Raw genomic sequence first — 25,018 nt, 5'->3', positions numbered from 1 at the left:
TTGTGTTTTCTTTTTTTTTTTTTTTTTTTTTTTTTTTTTTTTTTTTTTTTTTTTTGCAAGAAGGTTTCTCTGCATAGCCTGACTGTCCTGGAACTCACTCTGTAGACCAGGCTGGCCTCAAACTTACAGAGATCCCCCTGCCTCGGCTTCCCAAGTGCTGAGGTTAAAGGTGTGCTGGAATGGTCAAGTTCTGATGGGCCCCTGGTCTCACAGCTCTTCTTCACCCCAAGACAGTGAATTCTTCCCACAGCTACACTAGGCCTCTCTCTTAGTCCCCGCTCTCTCTCTTGCTGTGAAGAGACACCATGATCAAGGCAATGCTTACAAAAGGAAGCATTTAATTGGGGCAGGTTTACAGTTTCAGAGGCTTAGCCCTTGATTGTCATGGCAGGGAGCATGGCAGGAACTTGGCACTAGAACAGTAGTTAAGAGCTTCATCCTGATCCATAGGCAGCAAACAGAAACACTGGGCTTAGTGTCAGCTTTTTGAAACCTCCAATCCCACCCCCTACACACTTCCTCCAACAAAGCCACACCTTCTAATCCTTCTGATCCTTCTCAAACAGTTCCACTCCCTGGTGACTAAACCCCACAACCTCCCTTACTACATGCCCCTTCTGCAGCTTTAGGGAGCCACAGAAACACATGGAAAGTTACAGAATCCAGCACACCATAAGCTTTAAATACACCCCTCTCAGTATCTCACTTTATAGCCTTAGCTAGCCTGAAACTCTCTCTATAGATCAGACTAGCTTGGACATGAAGAGATACACCTACCTCTACCCCCTGAGTGTTAGAATTAAAGACCTGGACCAAGTTTTAAATAGTTTTTTTTTAATTTCTTACTTCTTGTTCTCGGTGCTTTTATTTTTAGCTAGACACAAACTTATAATTCCAACCCTTGGGAGATGGAGGCAGGAAGATTGTGAATTCAAGGTTAGCCTGGGCTACATCATGAGATTATGTCTTGAAATAAAAGTTTTTAATGTTTTATTATCAGATCTTATTGTTAATCTCTCACTGTGCCTGATTTATGAAATAACTTTCTCATGGGTTTGTACAGAGGGAAAACAGTCTGCTGTATGGGATTTGGCAAAGTCCTGGGCTTCAGGACCCACTGGGGTCTCAGGGTGCTTCTGGTAGATAAGTGGGGTGGCTGTAGTTTTTTCCTCCCACCTCCACCCTTGGTCACTAGGGTAAAGCTGAGTCACTTCACACTCACCTGGGTGAATCCAGCATCCCCTCACGTCTTCCTGATTATTTTTGACTCTAGAATCTATTCTCCCAGCAGCCATTGCTCTGTAACACTCTGATGTGATCAGAATAATGGACCCACCTTTCTATCCAGATCACTAACAGGGCTTCCAGGATCCGCAGAACATCATGGAAATGTCCCATGTGTTCTGCCTGCTTCTTTACCTGCCCAGGGTCTTTGATCTGTGTGCACTTTGGGCATTCGAGCAGGAACGCGTGATCATACCACAGGCATCCCTGCCTGATGACTGTTGTGCCCCTCCCCCGTAGAAGCACTCCCCATGATGGTGAAAGGGTCTTCTCCTACAAATAAGAAGGTCATCACACTGTCCTTGGGGCCTTGCGGTGGGAGGAAGCCTGTGGAGATCAAAGGTGTGATGGAGAACTGGTGATCGGATGGGACTGACGCTGGGGAGTTCCTGTATTTCAGAGGAATGATTTCTACCCTTGCCATTCACAAGGCGTCTGCAGGCCTCTTTGCAGAAACGAGACAAAATTAACCACCCCTGAAGACCAGGCCAGAGTGTGAGCACTGTGGGGAACTGCTCTTTCCTGTTATATTCCAAATGACTCTATCATGCAAAAGAAAGAAGAAAAAAAAGTAGAAAATAACATCTTTTTAAAACCCATCTACCTCCCCCTTTCTTGCAACTGCCCTTTTGGTGGAATGTTATGGAATCTTAATTTGCTATCTACGGGGTCATTTATTTCTTTTATTTCTTCTAATTCTATCCTTCATTCCTTTCTAAATTGATCATTTAAAATCAGTGTGCTATTTGTCCTCTGAGAGTGTCTCCTGGATCTGTGACTTCTGAGTCTTGGCTCTGCCTTCCCATCTTCCTTTGAATAGGCTTTGGTGGAACTTCCCAGTGACTCCTTGCAGCTACCACTCCGGGCTGGGGCACCCTAAAATTGTTATTCCTGGGAGGACCATGGCCCCAGGTTTTAGGGATGACACCCAAGAGACAGCCACATCCTCGCCCTGCTCCAAGGATGACATCATCGACACTGCTGATCTACAGCAGCTCTGGAAGGGAAGGCAGAGAGCAGAGGGTAATCCTTAGGGCAGGAAACAATGGCGGAAGGATGGGAGGAACATCTGGAGGCAACATCTGGAAGAATTGGCCACCTCCTGAACCCCCGATCTACTTCTAGGAGCTGGGGAGAGAAAGTATTGGAGAGAATCCTGCCCCGTGACTACCTTTCCGCAAAGCCTAAGACACAGGCTTAGCAGATGTTCCGAGACTCAACCAGAATCTGGGGACCACACTATGGGCTTCCATGGCGCCTGTGAGAAAAGCATAATCTAGTCCTACACCCAAGACCGGCCTCTCAGAGTCTCATAGTCATGTCTTCAGGTGGCATCTGTGGAATCACTGGGCTGCGAAAACAGAGCAGATAGCCACTCTCAGGATCCCAGGAGGCGATGTGGCCAGCAAGGGCCAGCAGACAGGCAGCTGCTCAAAGTGTTGCCTGTAGACCAGTGCTGTTTGCCAACATCGTCAGAGTGACAGAAAAGACATGGCACCTGTGCAGGCTCTTCAGCTGGCATTGCTGGGAGGTTCAAGCTCATCTGTGCACACGCGCAGCGGTGATTGGTGGGTGGGGAGGGGCGTTCAAGGCGTGCTGAAAATAGAGAGGAAAGAAGCCTTTCTCACAGATAGGTCAGATGGGGGCAGTGGCTGGAAACACCAGCCTGGGGTCAGGGAAAGGAAGCTGGCTTTGAGGATGACGCTGATGGGACATTGTGCAATGGAGAGAGTGAGGGAGTGAGGCAGAGCTGATGATGGGTCCCTGTCCATCTGGCCACATGAGAAAACTCGGCCCACAGAGGTCTGCAGTGCTCTGGCCTCTTCTTCTTCCTCTTAGAGAGCCAGATGTGGGTGGTCTTGGCACCTCTGCACTACCACCCTCCCCTGTGACTCCTTCACTTTCAGGATACGGCTCTCAGCTTCAGTTATGACTGTCCTCGGGCCCAGGTAGAGCAACTCAGTGGCTGCTGGGGCAGGAGGCTGCAGCTGCCTGTGGGTCCACTGACCCTGGACCAGAGCCTTGACAATTCTAAGTCTTTCCTTTGCTGCCTTCAAAACAAGGAAGAGCAGGTCTGTCATCCGCATTCAGGAGGCCAGAGGCGAGAGAATCTCAAGTTCAATGCCAGCTCATGTAAAGAGACCTTGTCTCAAATCAAAACAAACAAACAAAAAGCCAAGAATCTTGAGGCAAATGTCAGCAAGAGAGCTAACTGGGGTGGAAGAAGAGCGCACGGGCCAACATGGCAAAGAAGTGCCCGTCTGTGACAGGAGCTTCACAGTGACAGAGCGCGCTGCTGCTGAGACGAGGGATGACTGACAGTTACGGGGCAAGAGGTGATGGAAATTCTGGACCAACTGATGAATTTGTCCAGCGCTGGCCACAGCCTCAAGCAAAAGCTAGTGCACATCTACTCATCAGAGGAAGGAAGAGAGGGGAGGACGAGGGACATTGCAAACCTAAGCAGTCAGAACAAGGTGGAGACACAACCCAGGGGGACCTGAGGCCCAGGAGGGTGCATATGCCACATCCAAGGTGCCTGGTCCCGCCTGCCACCCGCCAGAGTGCAGGTTCCACCGAGGCCCTGTCAGCTCTTGAGGGTACTTTTCTAGGTCTCCTGCGACAGCGCCTGCCATTCTTTAAAAGGTGAACACAGGGCGATGTATCTCCCAGGAAATTTCTACTCAAATCAAAGATGGCTCACCTTGTGACATTTGCAGCTGTTTTCAAACAAGAGCTTGATGTCCCTGGGGGGGGGGGGGGGGGATATTGCAACCAGGAGCAGCCGCTGTGTGGGAACAGCAGGGGCTTGGAGGCTGAGGTGGCACCGGACCTGACAACCTGGGAGTCAAGGCCTAGTCTGCTGGGTCTCGGTGCCACGTTTTTCTGCTTTGCTTTTTTTCTTCCTCCTTTTAATCTTCGTTGAGATGGTGGTGCCTTGCTTTCCAGCTCATGAGCTCTTTGCCTCAGCCTCCTGTGCCGCCCTTCTATAGAGCGGGTTTCCTCTCACAGAGTCCGTTCTGGCAGAGTCTCCAGCGAAGTGCCGTATCGCAGGCCCTCTAGGGCTGCAGCAGAGCTTGTGCCTTAAAGGGAAGGGCTATGCCTTAAGGCCGGTCGGGGTGAGGGCTTGACCACTCTTCTGCAGCCCTTTGGGGCTAAGTGTCTGCTTTTGGCAGGAAAACACAGGGGCAGAGAGACTTTGGACATCTGGAGCCCCGGCACACTGGGGCAGGGGAATTGTGGTGTTCAGTACATCAGTGATAAGGCACTGTGTCCCTGCAGCTCCCAGCTACCCTGTACCTCATTTTCCTTATGTGTTTGGTGAGCACAGTGGTCATTGCTGTATTAGTGGTAGCTGTGGTCTCTGCTATGCTCGTAATAGCAACACTAATGCCTCTATAGTTGCTTCAAGAACTGAAGGCCGGGTCCTGGCACTGTGTGAGGAAAAAAAAGGAGGAAGAGAGGAAATGAGGAGAGAGTGCGAGGCTAGCCCACAAGGGGTTTAAAACTCCTAATGGCTAGCTTCCCTCAATAGCCAAGCGGAGACCCACTGGCAAGACTTTATTTTTCTTATATATGTGTATAGTATGATCCCCTTTCTCCCTCCTCCCTCTCTCCCTCCACTCCCCCTTTTTCCTCCTCCTTCTTTCCCTTCCCTCTCCCTCCCTATCCTCCCCGTGTGTGTGTGTGTGTGTGTGTGTGTGTGAGAGAGAGAGAGAGAGAGAGAGAGAGAGAGAGAGAGAGAAAGAAACAGACAGAGAGAGAGACAGAGAGAGAGAGACAGAGAGAGAGAGCCCTGGCCATGTGGATGCTCACTGATTGTCTTATGTCTTAGTTGTCCCCCAGATGCCTCATTTTCTTACCCATAAATGGGAAAGTGGTATCCATCTAGCAGGGCTCGCATAAAGGACTGTGGGCACAGGTAGAAAGTGGGCACTGTGCCCCTCAGGCCCTGGGTGCCCACAGCTCTGCCTGCCCCCTCTTTCCAGCTTTGTGGTGTTCTTGTTTCTTTCCAGGATTGAGAAGGGGGATGTGAGTGAAGATGAAGACTTCCGCCTCGCCTGCCGCCACGAGAGATACCCCACCCGTAAGTGCTTACTGTGCTGACGGGGCTGGGGACCCCGCGCTAACATCCTCCTGTAGACACACATCACAGACTAAGCCCCAGGCCTGGCCTGACTACACCAACAGCTTTTGAGATTAGCCCTGGGTGGGACCTGCCTAGGCAGGGAGGGGACAGGTTTGCTTGGGGGATCTGGGTGCATTCATCTGTCTCATACGGACGGACATATTAGGAAGGATGCTGGGCAGCCGTAAGAACAAGCGTCAGCTCCAGCCATCAAAGGGAGGCAGAGCTGAGGGCCTTTCTCACATCAGAAGAGAACGAGCCGCAGAAGATGGCAGACGAGGTGGTTCCGTTTCAGTGAGCCAACTGCCGGTGAATATGGCAGGTGAGGTGGTTACATCTCAGTGAGCCAACTGCCGGTGAAGATGGCAAGTGAGGTGGTTACATCTCAGTGAGCCGACTGCCGGTGAAGATGGCAAGTGAGGTGGTTACATCTCAGTGAGCCGGCTGCCAGTGAAGATGGCAAGTGAGGTGGTTACGTCCCAGTGAGCTATTTTTCTCTGCCCGTTCCATCTCCACATGGGTGTTTTTCAGGCCTCATCTCATAACCCTGCTGACCCCTCACTCCCACTGTCAAGAAGCTTACTTAGCATAGGAGCAAATTCAACCTCAGAGAGGTAGAATAACTTGCCGCAGGCCACACGGCTTGCCAGTCAGCATAAACCTCTTAGATCTTTTAAGATGTTCTAGAGGCTTCCATCTATACCTGGGTCACTATGCTGGAAGGCCAGGAATGCTGGGAGCCGGGTCTAAAGCCTGAGTCCTCGACCCTCAGTGTTCTCCTCATTCACATCCTCTGTTTCAATGTATCTATGTGTCTGTCCATCTGTCTATCTGCCTGTCTGTCTATTATTTATCTAGTTAACTATCATCTATCTCTATGTCTATCATCTATCTATCTATCTATCTATGTATCTATCATTATCATCTATATCTATCTATCTATCTATCATCTTCCTATTTATCTATCTATATGTCTATTTTATTGTCCTCTATATCTCTCATCTGTCTATCATTATCATCTATATCTATCCATCTATATATCTGTCACCTCTCATCTATCTCTCCACCTGTTACCTATCATCTATCTTTTGTTGGACCCACTGCCCACCTCATTTGTTGAAGGTCTCTGTTGACCTGTCTACCTTTGCCTTTAGCCTTTCCGTGCACATGCCTCTGCAGTGAGCTCAGAGCCAGAGGTAGAGGACAGTGCAAGCTGTAGGCAGGCCAGTTTGGAGGCTGGGTAAAACCCTCTTTCCTAGGGGACATGGCAGTGGTCTGAGTGTGGCCAGAGAGAAGCATGGATTTGAGAGCTTTTTGATGACATTGTCAGAGTGGCTCAGACTGGTCTTCTATGGGAACAGACCCGGACACCATCTTCTCTTCTCTTCTCTTCTCTTCTCTTCTCTTCTCTTCTCTTCTCTTCTCTCTCTCTCTCTCTCTCTCTATCTCTATCTCTATCTCTATCTCTTTCTCACACACATGCTGTCACACATACACACTCACACTCTCCCATACATACACACTCACACACATTTGCACACTTACATGAATACTCATACACTCACATATATTCATGCACACACACACACATATGCACACTCACAATGTCAATAACAAGGCTGCATCCGCAGAACTGTTTTGCTTAGGGAATCCAGACATCACAAGTTGGAATAGGGATGGGACTCAAGGAAGCGGCAACTCATTGGCTCTAGCAGAGAACATCAGAGCAGTGACACAGGCCTGGTACTGCCCCAGCTGTGGCAAGAGCTCTGTGGGTCATTGAAGGTGGCTGCCAGAATGTAAAATCATGAACTAGCTTACAGGCGTCTGGCAGGTGTGCCTGCATGACCACACACGTTGAAGCAAGGGGAGGGAGAAAGGAGCCTTGGGGTTGCACAGAACTTCTGTGGGACCCTTCAAAGGTGTGTGTGACTACCAACAGAAGAGTTTGGCAAGAAACCTTGAGGCTTTTGCAGGTGTTGAGTCTATGGGCTGTGGGGGTGGGCATCTCTGAGGTAGAGGCCGGATGGAAGGAGATCACAGGCCCATAGGAGGGATGCAAACTGGGCAGCTGGCACTGAGGGACTACAAGGTCATCTGTGGAGAAGGGCAGGTACGGGGAGCTGTGCCCTAGGGCTCCAAGGAACAAATAGGAAGACTTTCTCTACCCTGGCTTCCCAGGGGGAGAAAAGAGCCCAGTGACCGACGTCTCTGTCCATGTGTCCTTCATCAGGGCAGTTGGTAGAGATAGCTGCACTCCTTCCTGGGGCTTCTGGGGACCACCAGAGTACAGAAGATAGATAGCCAAGGAAGGAATCCATTTATCTGAAGAGACTGATTCTGTGATGCTCAAAAGGCATTCACTTGTTCCTTTACTCATTCATTCATTCATCCATCCACTCACTCTCACTACTCGTGGCCCCAGACACAGAGAGACAAGCAAAGCAAGATCCATGCTGTTACTGCATAGTGTAGCGAGAGCCACAGTGGGGTCCCTGCTGATGTCCCCGGTGACATCAGAGTGTGCCACCTTATCTCGGGCACAGCCCAGGGGCTAGAGAGGATGAGCTCTCTCACTCACTGAGTACATTTAACCCCATGGCACACAAGACAAGGAATCCTGGGGAGGCTAAAAATAGCTCTGGCCAGGCATGGTGGAACATTCCTGCCATCTCAATATTCATAGTTCAAGGCAGAAAGATGGTAAGTTAGAGACCAGCCTGTCCAGCATAGTGAGACCCTGTCTCAACAAACTAAAAGACTGGGGCTTAGCCAACATCATATAGTCGGGCGGTATCAGAGGGCATGTAGGCTCAGTAGTGTGGAGAAACCGTCTGTGTGGACCAGTCTCCCCAGGCGGGGTCCTGAGGATGGGGTCCCAGCAAGAGCAAAGTGCTAACAGCCTAGAGAAGCAGCCGGTCCCCAGAACCCGGCCTCTTAGCGGCTGCGGGGTTGCTGCCCAGAAAATATTTTGGAACCGCCTGGGCGAGTTTTGCAATATTTCCTCGTGAAGCAGCTGCTCAGTTCCTGCCGGGGACAGCTTGTCGGCAGGAGGCATGGGGGAGGAGGGTGTCAGGGAGCCACGTTATTAAACACTTGCTGCGTGCGCTCTGAAAAGCTCCTGCCTGCTAGCTTTCTGATGACTGATCCATCCAGAGGGCGGAAGAAGGAAGAATTACCAGGCAACTTTGCTGAGCAGTGACCTCACTTTATCTAGTCTGTGATGAAACGCAGCCTGGCATGTAGACATTCTGCTCCCTATGGGCTCCCCAGAGCCCCCATCTCCCCACCTTCCTCTCTCCCTTCCCTCTTGTCACTTTGGGCAATAGCTGCACCATGCCAAGCTCTTTCCCTTCTGGGGGCCTTGTATACCTGTGCTCCCCCTTTATAGCTCTTTTCTTTCCAGCATTTGGCCCTCTCCAGCTTAACGTTTTGTTAAGCACGTGGCTCCCATTTCTCGCATTTCTCTGATAAACACCTTGTCCATATTGCCTGTGTCTATAGACCAGGTCGGTGAGTAGCAGCCAGTCGATGCTCAGTCGGTGCCCCTGCACCTCTGCGTGCCTCCCGCCGCTTCCTCCCCGAGCAGCTACTCTGACATGAAGAGTTATATAAACTTTCTTTTACTTCTGCTGACTGCTGCCAAGGTTGCTGTCTTCTTCCCCTCCATCCTTCTATGATACAGATATTGCCACCGTCTTTTTGCTCCTGGGGAGAGGCTGCCTTTGAAACCCACTGTTGGGGCTTTTCAGTGCCACCAGCTAGCTCAGGAGCACATCAGCTGTGACATTTGACGGAGGCGATGCTGCCATCCGATCTGGGTGTCTGTGTCGTCCTCTGGGGCAGTTGGGGTTTGCAGCTCCTGGCTCCTGTCAAGTATGATGCCCGGGACAAGCATTTGATTTGCCAGGTGTGTCCGAGAGGCAGGGTTCTGAACGAGCTTGTTGCTAGCTGGGCACAGAGGCAGCTGGTGGGAACGCTGTCTGGATGGGCTTTGTCTACAGCTGCCCTCAGAACAGCAGAGCGAATTTTAAGGGAGATTTTTTTTGTGGGCCCAGAGCAACTTGGCGTTTTGATTAGATCAAAATCAAATTCAATAGAACACTTCCAGTGTCCCTCCTGTTATTAAAATGGAAGCAGACCAGACCATATTTTCAAAATAAATATCAAGGCCAATTTGCTGGGCACAGACGGGCATGCAGCCTGAGGACCTCGGAGACCTGCCATCTGGAGGTCAGGGGTCCCATTTGGTATCACGCTGGGGTGGAGAGTTGAACAAAGAATGATCTGGGCTCAAGCTGGGGTTCTGCATTTTGTATTGAGGCAGCAGCTCCCTATGTGGCCCAGGCTGGCCTTAAACTTGCAATATTCCTGCCTCCACTATCTGAACTGGGATGCCAGGTGTGTGCCCATTAAGTCTGCCTTCCAAGCAGTTCACCTCTGCTGGTGGGGCCCACTGGTCTCGGACCCAGTTCAGAGCGGTTCTTGCCTGCAGCTGTCTGCCTGGGGTCACAGGCTGGGCCACTCAGCGGCGTGAAGGTGGGAATCTTTGCTTCAGTCTCCTTCATCCATCTCCACGAAACATCAACCTCACCTCATTATCCCAGCTCCAGAGCCAGACCCTCCCTGCCTGCAGCAAAGGTGGCGCGCAGCACTCCCCAGGAACCTCTTCCGTCTCGTCTGTGGCTCACTCCCTCTCTCTGAGCCCCTTGCTAACTGCTTATTTCCACTGTCTCCTTACCAGAGTGTTGGTATTGCCGATGCAGGACCCCGTACCAACAGTGGTAGCGCAGCGTACCCCCACAGCAGGACCCCCTGCAGTTCTGGTACCGATTTAACCTGCTTGGTCCCTGTGAAGTCAGAAGCATCTGTCTTGCTGTAAGGGAACTTGGCTCTAGGGACTGTCACAAGCCTGACCACCTCTAAGCTAGCCAATGCCGATGCTTTCCTATTTGTATGATGCTTGTTCCCAGGTAATAGTATTCTAGCCATGCCTGTTGCCAAGAAACACTTTGGGATTCTCATTAAAACACAGGCTGCTGCAGCGCAGGACCAAGCACAGATAAGGCAGGAGGATTACAAGTTTGAGGCCAGCCTGGGTGACATAGTGTCTCGCTATGTCTCAGAAGCCAAGCAAACAGAAGAATCTGTACACTTCCCTGGAGAGTCAATTCCTTGGCTGGAGAGGTGTGGAAGCCTTGCTTGTAAAGTATGATATGTCTTGTGACAGACTCCTAAAACCTTAGAGACGGGGAGAGTGGGCCTCTGCACCTGGTGCCGTCACCCCTTCTTCTGTTGCTGTGCCTTGCTTATCTTCCCCCAATGGGAAGATTGCTGGGCACTCACACCTCTTAAACACTTTCCAAAAGCCTGCCAAGCAGCTATTGATACCTTGTCACTTCTGCCTGAAACGATTTGTCCCTGCCCTCCAACAGGGCAGTAAATAAACAGCAGTAGAATCTGGAGCTATTGCAAAGTCCACTTGCCGTGTCTGGGAACGGCCACTACCACCTGGCATCCCTGCATGGAGAGCTGTGTGTATCTCCATGTGCTACCGTCTGCTGCTGCGGGAGTGAAAGGGTGGACATGTCAGACTCCCATTTCCATGACAAACACTATATAGAAGCAGCCTATGGGAGGAAGGTTAATTTGGGCTCATGGTTTCAGAGGTGTCAGTCCATGTCAACTTGGCCCTGTTGCTGTGAGCCTGGCTGAGGCAGAGGATCATGGTAGATGGACATATGGGGGAAGAGTCACTCCTTTTGGCAACAAGGATGTAGAAACGGTACAGGACTAGGGTCAACATACCCTTGAATGGCTCACCCCAGTGACCCACCTTCTTTAAGCAGGCTCCACCTTCCCCAAGTTTACCCCTCCCAATAGTCTATGCAGATTTTTAATTCATCAGTGAATTAACTGTACACATTGGTCAGGGCCCTGGCGATCTAATGGTTCTGGAAACACACCCACAAGCACCCCAATTTCTTAGGCATCTCTCAGTCTAGTGTATCAACAATCAAGATTTCATGGTACTTATGAGTCCAGGGTTTAGGGCTCAAATCCCAGTGCCAACACCTTGGACAAATTACATCCCCAAGGTCTCTCAGCTCTGAATGGGTGCAGCAACAGCCAATACCTACCTTACAGGGTGCAGATCATAGGAACTGGTCCCAGGTGACAGGGACAGCTGTGCTAGGGCTGCTGCCGTCTCTTGTAGCTGTGCCTGTTGCTGCCCTCTCCCTGTAAGCATCTAGAAGGCAGGCAGTGGTTCCCATATGTGTCTGTCTCTCTGGGGACATGCCTGATAAAAAATCCAAGGGATTGGTGTTTCTGAGGAAGATGCACCAAATAGACCCAGCCTGATCTCAGGTATGAGGAAGGGAGCAGGGTCAGTGATAGTTCAGAGGCACAAGGCCCCAGACACAGCACGAACATCCTCCACAGACCTCCCCTCCCTCTCACATGGGTCTGTGTAAGCCTGTTCTTTGTCCTGAACCTACATCATTCATTCAGCAGAAGTACCACCAGCATGGAGGCAGTGGCTAGGAACCCACTGTACACACCAGCAGAGCTGGCCTTTGTCCTGCTGTGATAGGAGGAAATGGGGACTGAAATTGCCGATGCCATGGTGCATCTGGAGCCCCCTCATGGTAGCGGCATATGGAGAGTTAGGGCCACACTGATGTTGGCTCATTTAGAGTGTAATGTTGTCTAAAGTGCAGCAGGTTGCTTCTGTCCCCACTTGTGGCATCATCTTGGGTCTAGAAGCAGTGCTGAGCTGGGATCCCCAAATCCCAGCACAAGGCCTTTGTGGCTGAGGATGCTCTTCAAGTGAAGGAACCAGGAGAGACAGAGAAAAGGGGGTCAGGGAAGGTTTGCCGGGCTGATGAGACCTAACGCCAATGGCTCTGGGCCCTGAGCACCTTCTAGAAGGTGAGAGAATGAGGGGAGCCCCAGTCCATGATGGGGGTGGCCACATAGAGCGAGGGGTCAGAAAGCCTCATTTTATCCCTGGGAGTGATGTGAACACTGCCTGCTCTTCCTTCAAAACCACAGAACCACTTTCTCCGTTCCCATTTGCAGTTCTGCCTGCTGGCTCCTGTGAGAGCAGTTACAGTCATTTCTAAATACTCATTTAGAAAAAGAGCCCAACATTTCTATGTACCAAATATTTGCTTCTCATTAGAAGAGAGAGAGAGGGAAAAACAAACAAACAAACAAACAAAATAAACCAAACACCTTTATGTTGGCAACAAGCTCATTTAAAGACTGCAACTGTTTTGGTAGCTGGAGCCAGAACAAATGTTCCTCCCCCAAGGCCAAATGATTCCAGAATGTTTGCAAAATGTTTTTCACTCCTTTAAAAATACAGCAAAATGTACAAAACAGTAACATTAAGGAATATTAAAAACAGAAGGGGAGAAAAGCCGAAAGAACAAATGACAACCTCCTCAGGCCCGTGCCAACTTCTGCATCCAGAGAGCAGCACTGAACGGCCAGTGCCTTGGGGAGGATGGGCAGTGAGCTCTGTCCTGAGAGGTTTGCAAGTGTCTTCTCAGAATCTCATCCTGATGGGTTCTCTACAAGAGCCGTCTGACCCTTGGAGGATGCCTCCGTATGCTGGAGCTCAGATTGGAAAGCACAGGGACTCTTCATGGAGACAGTTGGAAGCACTGGCTTGTCTAGCTCCATATGGCTGCCTCACTGACCCAGCTGTTGAGTTGGGGTGGACCTCTGTCCCCTCTTAGATAATACGGGGACAGCATTTTGGTCTGACAGGCGGGGGAGGATGTCAGGGCAGGCTTTTCATCAGGAACCAGTTTGAGCTTGCTCTGGAGGATTCCGCTGGATGGCAGGTGCCGGGACACTGGACGGTGGTCCTCAGTGAGTGACAGGGATGGCTTGGGTACATCAGAGGGACTTCGAAGAGGCTCCTGAGGGAAGGTGGGGTAGAGCCAAGAGCTAACCAGGCACAGGAGGGAGTGTGTGGGATGGGGAAGGGCTGTCCTTCAGCTTGCCAGATCTTGAAATGCAGGGCAGTGGCAGGGGTTGGGTAGGGACAATGTGTTCAGGGTTAACTCGGGCTTACCAATGCATACTCACTATTGGGGTGCGGCATGAAACCTAGGGGGTATGGAGTCACCCATTCCTAGTGCCTTCTGGCTCACACTCCTTCTGAGGTGCCTCCGGGCCCATGAGGAGCCTGGCTATAATGGTTGGATGGAAAGGTGGAGAGACGGTAGGGTAAGGGATGGGTGGGTGGGTGGTAAATGGGGTAGGGAGGACTCAGTGAACCTGCTGGGAGGAGGGTTGAAGGGACAGTTGTAGGGAGTGACTAGATGGTAGGGATGGGAGGTTGGTCTGATATGCACCGTTGAGCCTATGGACACACACACACAGGTAGGGCAGCTAAGGTGGCAGACTGTTGGTGGGTGTGCCCATGAGTGCAAGGGTTAGCACCCCAGTGTCTAGATTGCAGCAGACGTAGGTGTAGAGAGAGGGCTGGGAGGTGTGCAGTGGAGTGGACGGGAATGATGGGCTGCAGGGGGCCGGTGGGTGAGAGGGGCATGCGTGGGTTTGGGTGGGTGAGCAGGCTGTGTGCGAGGGGGCTGGTGGGATACACTGGCGGGCAGCAAGCACAGGCTGGGGTTCCGTGTGCTGGGGAGTCCGTGGATGGTGGCGGACAGTGCAACGTGGTGGGTTGACAGGAGCCGATGGAAGCTAGGGCTGGGCCAGAGGCCAAGGTGGCAGAGGTGGAAGACGACCACTGTCAGTAATGTCTGCCTTGTCTCTTGCAGGGCACCAGCCACACATGGGAGACTCCTGGCCACGGAGCTCAGCTCATGAGGCAGCCGAGCTAAACCGTCAGTGCTGGGTCCTGGGGCACTGGGTGTGATGTGACCCAAGCCAGCCCCTGCCTTCCTGCCATCGCTGGCACTACCCCTCCCACAGGACATGGAAGCCTGGTGTGTGTGCTGTGGACTCAGCTCTCCAGTCATGGAGACACCAGGCCTATACTGCCACCGCTGCCTGGGTCTTGGGGCCCCACAGACGGGTCAGGCAGGCCAGAGGGACAGTACGGGCTGCACAGAGACTTGGAGGCAGCAGCCACCACCACGCTTAGAGCCCCACTCAGCTGGGAAGCCAGGAAGGACATGGGCATTGACCATTGAACGCCGGACACCCACGATCAGACACAAAGCCAAGCAGATGCCCAGAGAGGCAGGGCCCTGTGGGGACAGTGAGCAGGCCTTATTGATGGAGAGGCAGCGACTGCCTCTGCAGGGGGCACAGCAGGCACACAGCAGGGGCTCAATAAATACTTGTTGAACCTGTTCTCTTGCTATGTGTGGGCTGGCTCCCTCATCATCACCCTGCCCTGGAGGTGTGAGCCCTGGGCCCTGAAGTCAGGGCCAAACATCCATCCATGGCCTGCGGTGGTCAGGCTAGAGACAGGTGGGCAGAGCACCAGAGTCCTGAGCATGGCAGGAGGAGCAGGCCAGGAGCTGGAGGGAGCACATGTATTCGGGAACCTCAGCAATGTGACATTACCCTGACCCTGGGGATCTTTTACCCTGTGTCTATGGCCACTTTACATAAAAGTTCTGGCTCATCTGCCTGGTGAAAAACAATTCCTGTCTTGACCGTGAGAGTTTGGGGTCCAGAGAGCGAAGTTTCTTGCTTGAGATTAGAGCTGACATGGGGGAGAGTGAATTTAAATCAGACTCACTCCCAGTTAAGTCTCCCAAGAGGACCCATCCTGCCCTGAAGGATTTCTAGAGATTGGCGGAGCGAGGCAGAATGCGGTCTTCTCCAGCCATTACCCACCCACCCACCACCCATCCATTTAGCCAACATTCACCCACCGTCATCTATGCACCCACCCACTCCTCATCTATGCACCCACTCATCCATACATGATCCATCATTTGCCCAGCACCCATCCATGTACCACAACCCATTTAGCCAACATCCATCCATACATTTATGATCCATCCATCTATTCATTCATCCATTTAGCAGCATGCATCCATCATCACCTATCCAACCATCCATCCTATCCACCCATCCAGCATCCATCTACCTGTCCATCCATCCATTAACCATGAATAAGATCATCCATCTCTCGGTCCTCAATTACCCATTCACCCACGATCCACCTATCCATTATCCTTCATCGCCATTCCTCTTGTCAGTTATCTGCCCATGTACCAGCCGTCTTCATCACCCAGCTACCCATCCGTGCAACTGTATGCATACAGGTGTCTTCTACATGCCCCCTACTGTGTGCCACTGAAATGTCCGGAGAAGCAGACAAGTGATGAAATGGGAGATGACAGGTGTGTGTGTGTGTGTGTGTGTGTGTGTGTGTGTGTGTGTGTGCTGGGTGTGGTACCCGACCTGGGGTCAGGCTGCCTAGCATCAGGTCCTGTCTCCTCAGCCCCGGGGGCCTTCCCCTACAGATGGGAGTCTTCACTCTATCTACCTCTTACAGCTGCTGGAGGGTGACACAGAGTCTGGATCATGGAGAGCACCCTGCCGTCTTGTCAGTGAGGGGAAATGGGGCCATAGGGCTGAGGCGGGGCCTGTTGGAGACCACCTGAGTTATTGATAGGTGATGAAGGGAATGACACCCAAGCCATCTTGCTGGTGTCAGGTTGTGGAGGGCAGAGCAGGATAGGAGAGCCCTTTCAAATGGTCCAAATGACAAGCGTGGAGGAAGATGGGGCTGTGAGGGTGACAGGAGGCTGGAGAGAGGACTCAGAGCTTCAGGAGGGGCCCATAGTTCATCCTGAGGACAGCTGGGGGCTCTGAGCAGAGTGGGGCTGGCCAAGGTGTGTAGTCTCAGAAGTCACCCCAGCTCTGGGCTAGAGCAGATGCCCAAGGCGGGACTCCCGGGTCCTTGCAGGGCACTGAGTGAGAGAAGGTGCTGTGGCTGAGCAGAGAGGTTGTGGAGGAGGGTCAGGTGTGGGAGGAGGGTCAGGGGACAAGAGGAAGGACTGGTGTGGGAGGAGGACACAGGAATGCAGAGATGAGCATCTGGGGGTAAAGGGGGGACCCCACACTTCTGTGTTCATGCTTGCTGTGCTCAGCCACTCTGAGGGCGCCTCTCTCCCACTCTGCACTCACATGGTTGGTGTGGGCAGCTGTGGGGGAGACGAAGTTGGCCCGGGCAGAGCCCTGCACAGCTATGAAGGCACCAGAGGGCCAGCACGGGGAGCTGCAACACTGGCCTTGTGCAAGTGCGAGCCACTCTGAGGGATCCTGAGCGAGGTCACTGGTTGAGAATCTGGCCCACCACCAGGAACCTTGTAGGTCTTGATGGTCATCCAGGGACCCTGTGATTCGCTCATGGGCCCCAGGAGGCCCAGGAGATGATTTTAGTTGCAAATCCGTCATCTGTTTTAATAGCTGTGTCTATGTAAATGTGTATTAGAAAACTGTGTGGGCGTGTCCATGCTCCAGAGTCAAGCGTTGTGACTTAGAATGAACCATAATAGGCATTTCAGTAAAAAGAGCTGGCTTAAAGAAAAATGCTAAATAAATAATCATGCAAGTGGTCTGTGATTATGGTATGTGGGTGATCGGAATGGGGGCATTGTCAGGAGGGAAGGGAACGAGAATGAGCATGGGGCCAGGAGGCTTCGGGTCCTTCAGGGAAGCGGCTGGAACCCAACTGTCCCCCAGTACAGCAGGAAGGCTGCTGGCTAGAGAAAAGGAAGCAGTTCCAGGTTAGTGATGTCATGGGTCTCACAGTCACCTTCTGAAGGGTTTTCTTCCTGCTGGGAGTTAACACCACTGCGTGTCCTTCCTGGAGCCACAACCAGGAGGTACCATCTGGTCTGAAACCCGGGAGGGGCCCCAACCCACCCAGAGTCCAGGAAGGGAGGCAGAGGGCTGGTCTAACGGGCTTAGCATCGTTGTTCCACACCGTGAGCTGTTATCCTTCCCAAGTCTGGACCACATCTGGGCACTGAGCTTCAGAAGCTGACCTTGGCCAGGCTGACAGTTTACACAGACCACGCTAGGAAATGCACAGCATCCATACCTACGTCTGGGTACACGACACAACCCCATCCTCAGACTGAGGCTGCAGGCTCCCTGATGCCCTCATCTCAAACCTACAGCAGTTTTCCCTGGCCAAAGCTGATGGGCAGATCCCAGTCTCCACGTCTTCTCTGGTTTGTGGTCTTGATGAGTGGGCACCCTGCCACCCCACCCCCACCGTAGCACCCGGACCCGGTCATATACTCATCTCCTAGGTAATGGAAATGTCAGCTTGATTCATGGGCCTTTGCTGCCAGGCCTGAGGACGAGGCTGGCAGGAGCCGCTGCTGCAAGGGAGGAAGTGAGGGCTGCACCAAGCATCCTGATGTGCACTTGGACAGGCCTGGGTGTGAATCCTGCCCCGTCGCACACTTGCAGTTGGCCCCCTCTGAAAGGAGTCACCAGAGGACGTGCACACGTGGAACACAGCTGCACACGGTGCTGCCACGGGGTAACATGATGGAGAAACATACCATCCCAGGAGGTTACCCACGTAACCCCATACAAGAAAGCCACAGAGTCAGGAGGGCTGGATGCAGACCCATAGGGAGCACAGCTTCCGTCCCCTGGCCAGTCCTTCCTGGACGACTCTCCATCCAGCTCCCGCACTATCACTTTCGCTTTCCTGGAGGACTGGGGTCTGCTGGTGGCTGTGGACCTAGCCAAGCTGTGTGACCAGGAAGAGGGAGGAAGTAGGCCAAGCTGCAACAGGGCAGCCTGGGGTGTCTCTCTTCCTCTCCCTCTGCCAGGGAGGGAGCAAGCTGGGTGAAGAGTCCCAGACTGGTAGAAAGGGGACCGTCCTGCCACAAAGACAGGGGTAGGAGTGGGGTGGAGGGTGGCTCTCTGTCCAGTCAGTGGCTACGAGACGCTTTTGGAGCAATCAATGAGGCCGAGTACATCCTGGAACTCAGGGGCAGGCTTATTGTTCCGGGAAAGAGTCCCTGCCAGTGATATCCAGCCCGAGGTCTGTGCATCCCGCTCTTAAGTCTGTACATGAACTGGTGGTCACTAGGAGACTTGGCTGAGTGTCTCCTGAGAGGGATGCACTGTGAGACCCAAGCTCTGGATGCTGGGTCAGCTCCTGGAAGAAGGTGCCACTGCTGTGCAGGGGAGCCTGGGTCAGGGCCTAAACGCCATTGAGGTAGCACAGCCAGGGTGGCTTTGGATTGGGGAAGAGAGGATGGTGGAACCTGTACTTGAACTCAAGTCTTCTGGCCACGGAAACATGGCCCAGCATGCAATGTGCTGGGAGAAGGGCACCTACAGCAAATTAGGACCAGTGTCCACCCCCCACAAGCCCAGCTCCCTGGCAGAGAGCCAGTCTCAAATATGTTGGCTACCATTGGTGTTGTTGCTGTTCCTATGAAACAAGTCTGCCAAGAGCTGCCCATATGCCAAGGCTGTGAGCTGAGAGACAGCCCTGGGCATCAGTGGGCATGCAAATTCCCCAGCCTGTAGCAGGTCCTCAGGGTTGGGGCTTCTTTGTGAACACTGCTGCCACACACCTACTCCTTCATGTGTTTCCCAACTTCATCTCCTGGCTGCGAAGATGAAAGCCAGCAGAACAAAGGAGCCATGGGGACATCTGAAGAGCACTACCCTAGGCCATTTCTCCATCTAGCCTCACTCGCCTGGTCTGGTTCTGGGCAGCCACAGTGTGAACACCCTCACTGGCTCCATCACCAGATGAGGCTGCTCTGTACATCCCCCCAGAGGCAAGCAGGGGGCCAAGCAGGGTGTAAGGGACTGGATGGATATAGGGGACAGTCTGGCCAGTGTCTGCCCCATAGGACAGAGGCCATGCTTCTTACCCACAGCAGTGTGTGGATGAGTTTGAGTGTGTGTGTGAGCATGTGGAGGTGCAGAGCCCATGCTCTGTGTGTGTGTGTGTATGTGTGTGTGTAGGTGCAGAGCCCACACTCTGTGTGTGTGTGTGGAGGTGCAAAGCCCATGCTGTGTGTGTGTGTGTGTGTGTGTGTGTGTAGGTGCAGAGCCCATGCTCTGTGTGTGTGTGAGCGTGTGGAGGTACAGAGCCCACGCTCTGTGCTTGTGTGTGTGTGTGTAGGTGCAGAGCCCACACCCTGTGTGTGTGTGTGAGCGTGTGGAGATGCAGAGCCCACGCTCTGTGTGTGTGTGTGTGTGTGTGTGTGTGTGTGTGTGTGTGTGTGTGTAGGTACAGAGCCCACGCTCTGCAGGGCCCGTGCTCCTCACTGGTACCACAGCTGGGTGGTGACTTTCTAGAGAACTGAGGTCGCCTGGGTGTAGATGTTCACCTCCCCCTTCCTGTCCAAGAGCAACTGAGTCCTGATGCTAAGGACCAGCCATACTCTTCTGGAGGAAGTGGGTAAGAACAGCAGGTGGAGGATGACCCTAGGAATCTGAAGTCGCCACAGATGAGGCCCTGTAGCCAAAGACTCCTAGGGGGCCGTCACCCTGCTGTCCAGCAAGCAGTCACCTGAGGATCTGTGCATTCATCAACAGCTTTCAAAGTCGCGTGCCCTGGGAAGGTTACGCAGCTTCTCTGTGCCCTAGCCCCTTTATATGTAACATGGATTAAATGATTAGTGCCGGGTGTGTAATGCATGCACAGTTTCCTGGTGTGGTAGGTGGACACGGCAGAGAAAATGGGTCCAGGGCCATGTCCCCACCTGCAGGCGTGGAAGCAGAGCTCAGATAGGCACATGCACGAGTTTTCAGCAAGCCTTAGATCAACCGTGGCATAGGGCTGGAGGCAGCAAAGGCTCCCTCAGGCTGACCCCATCCAGTGTACCACACTCTATTCTTAATAACATTTTTTATTGATTTTGTTAAGAAAAAATAGACATTTATTTGAGAGTTAATGCTTGTACCAGTGCCTTCCCTCTGAGACTGCATTTACACACTGTTTATACACTTATAAACACCCACCAAGGATCTGCAGGAAGCACACCAAGGTCACAGTCTTGGGTGGTCAAAAAAAAAAAAAAAACAAAACAAACAAACAAAAAAAACCTGTGTCCACCCTGAGAACTAGAAGTTGGATTCCTGTTAAAGCCGTGGTCTTAGCTTCCTTCTAGGAGCTGGTCTGATGGGCCTCCTGGGAGGTGTGCGGTTCATCTGGGAATGAGTGGAGGAGCCGGGGGACCCTGGAGGCTACAGAGATGATGGATTCTCATCAGAGAGGCAATCCTATCTGCACATCAGCTGGCTTCGAATTAAAACATCTGTACAGCTGCTGGGTGTTGCCGCTTGGAAGCTTTTGTGCTTCTTAGTAGCATCAGAACGTACTGAGCTCCGTACCACGGCACCAGCCCCACTGGGCCGCAAGCCAGGAAAACAACAGATTAATATTTGGAACCAGAAATTACCCACTGCTGGGAGACTGATTGGGTCCCTGATCTGAGCTTGTTCTATAGATGTACATGCAGGCATGGGGCTCTGGGCTGCAGGGAGAAGGGGCAAGCCTGAGCCCAGGTCCTCCCAACTCTGACGTGTGTGTGTGTGTGTGTGTGTGTGTGTGTGTGTGTGTGTGTGTGTGTGTGTGTAAGTGATGGGAGGAGAGGCAGGGGCTGAGGGCAGATTTCAGCAAATATTACAGCTCACTTCCTCTCCTTAGCAGGACCGAGGCCACCTAGGCCTGTCCCCTCCAGGCCTCCAGAGGCACTGGATAGGTGAGGAGCTGTGGCACAGCCGGCCTTTCAGCGTCTCTGTTGCCCTTAGTGAGCAGGGCTGTGCAGCAGGGGCACTGGCCTCATGGTCATGTACTGAGTTCTGGCCTGGATCAGGAGCTGCCTAGGACTGGGGTGCCACAGGCCCTGCTCTTACGGACCTCACAGGAGAGGCACAAAGAAGAACCAACCCAGGTACCCCTGGCTCCCAGCAGCAGCCCAGTGTGGCCGGGGGCAGCTATTCTGTTCTCGACCCTTTCATCTGACCCCCAGAGTTCCTGAGGCTGTGATTAAAGTCTCCTGTCTCTTCACACTCTTTCAGCCCTTGGGGATCCAGCTGGCCACCCCTGAAGTGTGAGGAACATGGGCGCTGTCCAGGAATGGTGATAGAACCTAGCCAGCCTGGAGCGGCTCTCCCTCCTGTCCCAGTCAGCACCGCCAACGCCTGGAGAGCTCCTTCTCACGTATGCAGGTTTTGGGGCGTAAGGCTGTGGAAACAGGACACAGGAGTGAGTTACACAGTCCCTGAGAGCAGACATAGACCTGGCTAGCCTGTGTTCTGGGCATCCTTCATAGCCTATCCCATGCATGAAGTAGGCTCTACCATGGAACCCATAAGGCCTTTGTCTATGCTACTAGTCATCCTTTAGGACCCAGATCAGATGCCACCTGTCCCAGGAAGTCCTCTTCTTGGTGCCTTTTCCTGGTTTCCCACAGTGTGCCTTGCCCTTCCTTCCTGGTCAAAGGGAAGGCATGCAGCCAGAAGCTGCTTGTTACTCTGGGACAGGTTCCCAGACGGAAAGAGGTGTTGAGCAGGCAGGGTAAGGCCAGTAGACTCTGATGCCTGCTTTCTCTCCACCCAGACCGAACCTCTGACAGGGATGTGCAGGGCAGAGACATGCCACCTGCCTGGGTCAGCAGTGCCTGGCTTCCTCCTCGAGGTGGTGACGACCTGGTTTTCATTCGTCATCTGTATGTCCTGGTCTTCCTCTGCCTTACTGCAGGAGAGGCAGACAGAAGGCCCATCAGACTCCCAGGCCAGGTCCCTGCCACCCATCCTCATTAGAGCTGGTCAGGGGTGTACCTGATAGTGTGTTTCTCCTGGTGACACGAGTCAGTGTCCTCCGCAAAGAGGATGGTATGGTGGGGCACGGTAGGCTCACATGTGGGCAGGATGCCCCCAACCAGGTGACTCACCATGGCAAGAATGCCATTGTACACCAGCAAGTCATCCACCAGCAGCTAAGAGACAGAATAGGAATGAGGCCCTGCCCCTCCTACATTCACCCCACCCCTCTGCTGTCCCAAGCCCAAGCTTCACTGAAGACCTGTGTTGATGGTAGGCCCGCCCCCACACCAGCATGAAGGACACATGCTGTCAGTGTGGACTGCAGGTTTGGAAGCTGAGGCTCCAGGAATTTCACAATACTGGGTGACCAACTCTAGAGATAGAGGCAGACTCAATCTGTGGCCCCCATGGCTTCTGCTCTTTCCCCCTGGCCACCCAGGTGCCTCTTAAGGCTGTGTGATTCTAGAGAGAGCCCTGAAAGCAACACCAAGTCCAGGGCCAAGTTCAGAGCTTGCTTTGGATTATTCCAAAGCTGTTCTGAATTCACGGTGGGTGGCTGATTTCCCTGCTCTGGGGGACCAGGCATTTCCAAGGTTGCAACTGGAGACAGAGACCCAACTGCAGCAAATGGTAATTGCCCACAGCCCAATTCCCAGAGAGCACAGTCATCTCCCACACCAGCTAGTGAGGACTCACGCCAAACTCCTTCACTCCTCGCTGAGGTGTTTTTGTGTAATTCCACAGTTTGATCATTGACACAGTGGTGGGCAGATCGAAGATGACATACACCCGGTTCACCTGTCAGAGAGCAAAGCTAATTAAAGCAACTGTGTTTGGAAACAGAGCTGCAGGCTGGGCCCAGGGCACCAGGGCAGGAAGCTGGGCCCCAGATGCCAGTGGCAGCACACCCCTTGTGGGAAGCTTCAAGTTCCGAGGTCTCTTCTCCTCAGACCCCATTTTGAGTCCAGTCACGTGTGGTTGCGTTTGGAACAAACTGCTGAGCTGGCTCTGGGAGGGCCTGCTGCCTCCTGCTGCTGTGGCCCTCATTTAAATCCTGGCGGAGAACTGAGAGCAGCCTGGCCTTCTGTTCCTCGGGTCAAAGCCCAGGGACAGTCTCCACCTGCTGAGGCCGGGAGCATCTCCCCACCAAGCAATGAGCATGGTCCTGACCCATTTATCCTTTCCAAGAGTTACAAAGGAAAAGCCAGAGTCCTCTGGCCCAGGCACCATGGTTTCTTCTAGCCCATGTCTGCCGGGGAGTACCAAACCGCTAGCACTCAGCCTCAGGTCAGCACGAACTGAACGGTGCAGCAGGCTCAACATCAGAAAAACCTCCCTCCTCACTTGGAGGGCCAGTAAGTTAAAGAACTGGATGTGAGGTGAGTCTAGCTTGCGGAGAGCAAAGACCTGGCTGGGTGGGGGCTCCTTCTGCTCAGACTCTTAGATTCCCACTAGGAGAATGACAGTGGCCAGAGAAGGGCAGTGAACAGCTTTTGGTTGGGCTCTAAGGGCCACAAGGGCTGTGTGTACCCCTTAACAGCAGGGCGCCAGGCTGAGGGGTTGGCCCTGTGGGAGTTGTTCCCTCCTCTAAGAGGAAAATGTCATTTTATACTGAGTTACAGGAGAGGGGCAGGGACCCTGCATCCCACCATGTTCTGCTGACAGGCTCTGCTCCTGAGGTGGAGGGTGCTGGTGGCCAGTACCCTCTCCTGGACCTTCCTCCCTCTCTGCGATGATGGATCAGACCCACTGCAGGGTTTGAGAGCTAGGAAAGAGTCAGTGGTAAGAATGGCTGACTTGGCTGCCGGGGGCCAGAGCGAGGGCAAGATGGCTACACTGAGGCTTGGGCCATGTGATGATATAAGGAACAGAACCAGGCAGAGGAGAGTGGAAAGGGGGAAATGCCACAGTGGAGTGGGCTGCAGAGGCCTTACAAGAAGAGGCAAGAAGATGCAGAGACCCTGACTTCAGGGTCCCTGGAGCGCCTCACACATCTGGTATCTTTTTTGAGTAAAGTCCATGGAGTAAGAGAAGGAACTGTGGGCCTGGAAGGGTCACACAAGAGCTGTTAGTCACAGCTGGCATCTTTCTGGTGGCTCCCAGAGACACTGGGTCCGAGGGCAGGTACCCACCAGACCGGGCAGGATGGGGGCCAGCCACATATGCCTGCCATCACTGGTGTCGTTGACTTGGTCAATAAGCTTGTCGGGGGTTCGCACGTCCCCGCATACACCTTCAAGAGCGTTCACGCTGTCCGGAAAGGCTGCAATGTCTGAAGTGTAGGTTAAGCTGTCGTAACCCAAACTCATACACTGTGCACAGTGTGTCACCCTCAAGGCGGCTGTCAAGCGGTCAGCACTGTGTCTCAGGAGATGCTGGGCTGGCGTCCTACACTTTGGCAGGCTGGGAATGACAGTGAAAATAGATGCATTCTATTTTTGTTTTGTAGTTTGTTTGTTTGTTTGAGACAGGGTTTCTCTGTACCTTTGGAGCCTGTCCTGGAACTCACTCTGTAGACCAGGCTGGCCTCAAACTCACAGAGATCCGCCCGCCTCTGCTTCCCGAGTGTTGGGATTAAAGGCGTGTGCCACCACCGCCCAGAATATTCTATTTTCTAAGAAAATGGGGTTGTGGCCAAGGAGAAGGGATTGTGTGGGGGGCTAAGGGGTCAAGTTCAGAGTCAGGGCACCACGGTGGAATAGCTGGGAATGAGGGATTGCAGAAGCCCAGACAGGGTGCTAGTGCTGCCACTGCTCTGAAATCCAGGCCACATCCACTCGGGCAGGCAAGTGACTGGCAAATCACAGTCTTGTCACATCTGCCACCTTGGCCCTACAGGAG

General features: G+C 52.9%; 2 protein-coding genes across 8 annotated transcripts in view; one reads left to right on the top strand and one right to left on the bottom strand.

Moving 5' to 3' along the window:
- Gsg1l (GSG1 like) overlaps nt 1–16,900 on the top strand; it is a 191,676-nt gene extending 174,776 nt beyond the window's left edge. For both annotated transcript variants that reach the window (XM_050121627.1, XM_050121628.1), the window contains exons 6-7: nt 5,301–5,371; nt 14,212–16,900. In XM_050121627.1, the coding sequence (XP_049977584.1) occupies nt 5,301–5,371; nt 14,212–14,309 (169 nt within the window). In that variant the 3' untranslated portion in view covers nt 14,310–16,900. The remainder of the gene's footprint in view (nt 1–5,300; nt 5,372–14,211) is intronic.
- A 3,363-nt stretch (nt 16,901–20,263) lies between these two features.
- The window catches only part of Katnip (katanin interacting protein), a 168,264-nt gene continuing 163,509 nt past the window's right edge, over nt 20,264–25,018 (bottom strand). For all 6 annotated transcript variants that reach the window (XM_050121617.1, XM_050121615.1, XM_050121616.1 and 3 more), the window contains 5 exons: nt 24,310–24,449; nt 22,874–22,975; nt 22,193–22,350; nt 22,018–22,106; nt 20,264–21,596 (listed from right to left, as the gene is read on the bottom strand). In XM_050121617.1, the coding sequence (XP_049977574.1) occupies nt 21,538–21,596; nt 22,018–22,106; nt 22,193–22,350; nt 22,874–22,975; nt 24,310–24,449 (548 nt within the window). In that variant the 3' untranslated portion in view covers nt 20,264–21,537. The remainder of the gene's footprint in view (nt 21,597–22,017; nt 22,107–22,192; nt 22,351–22,873; nt 22,976–24,309; nt 24,450–25,018) is intronic.

The sequence above is a fragment of the Alexandromys fortis genome, unplaced genomic scaffold, assembly GCF_014885135.2.
Source record: "Alexandromys fortis isolate MF-2015 unplaced genomic scaffold, M_Fortis_MF-2015_v1.1 scaffold_199, whole genome shotgun sequence".
In the NCBI taxonomy this organism is placed as follows: domain Eukaryota; kingdom Metazoa; phylum Chordata; class Mammalia; order Rodentia; family Cricetidae; genus Alexandromys; species Alexandromys fortis.
Note: the sequence above shows the minus strand (reverse complement) of the source record. Positions and strands in the feature narration are given on the sequence as shown.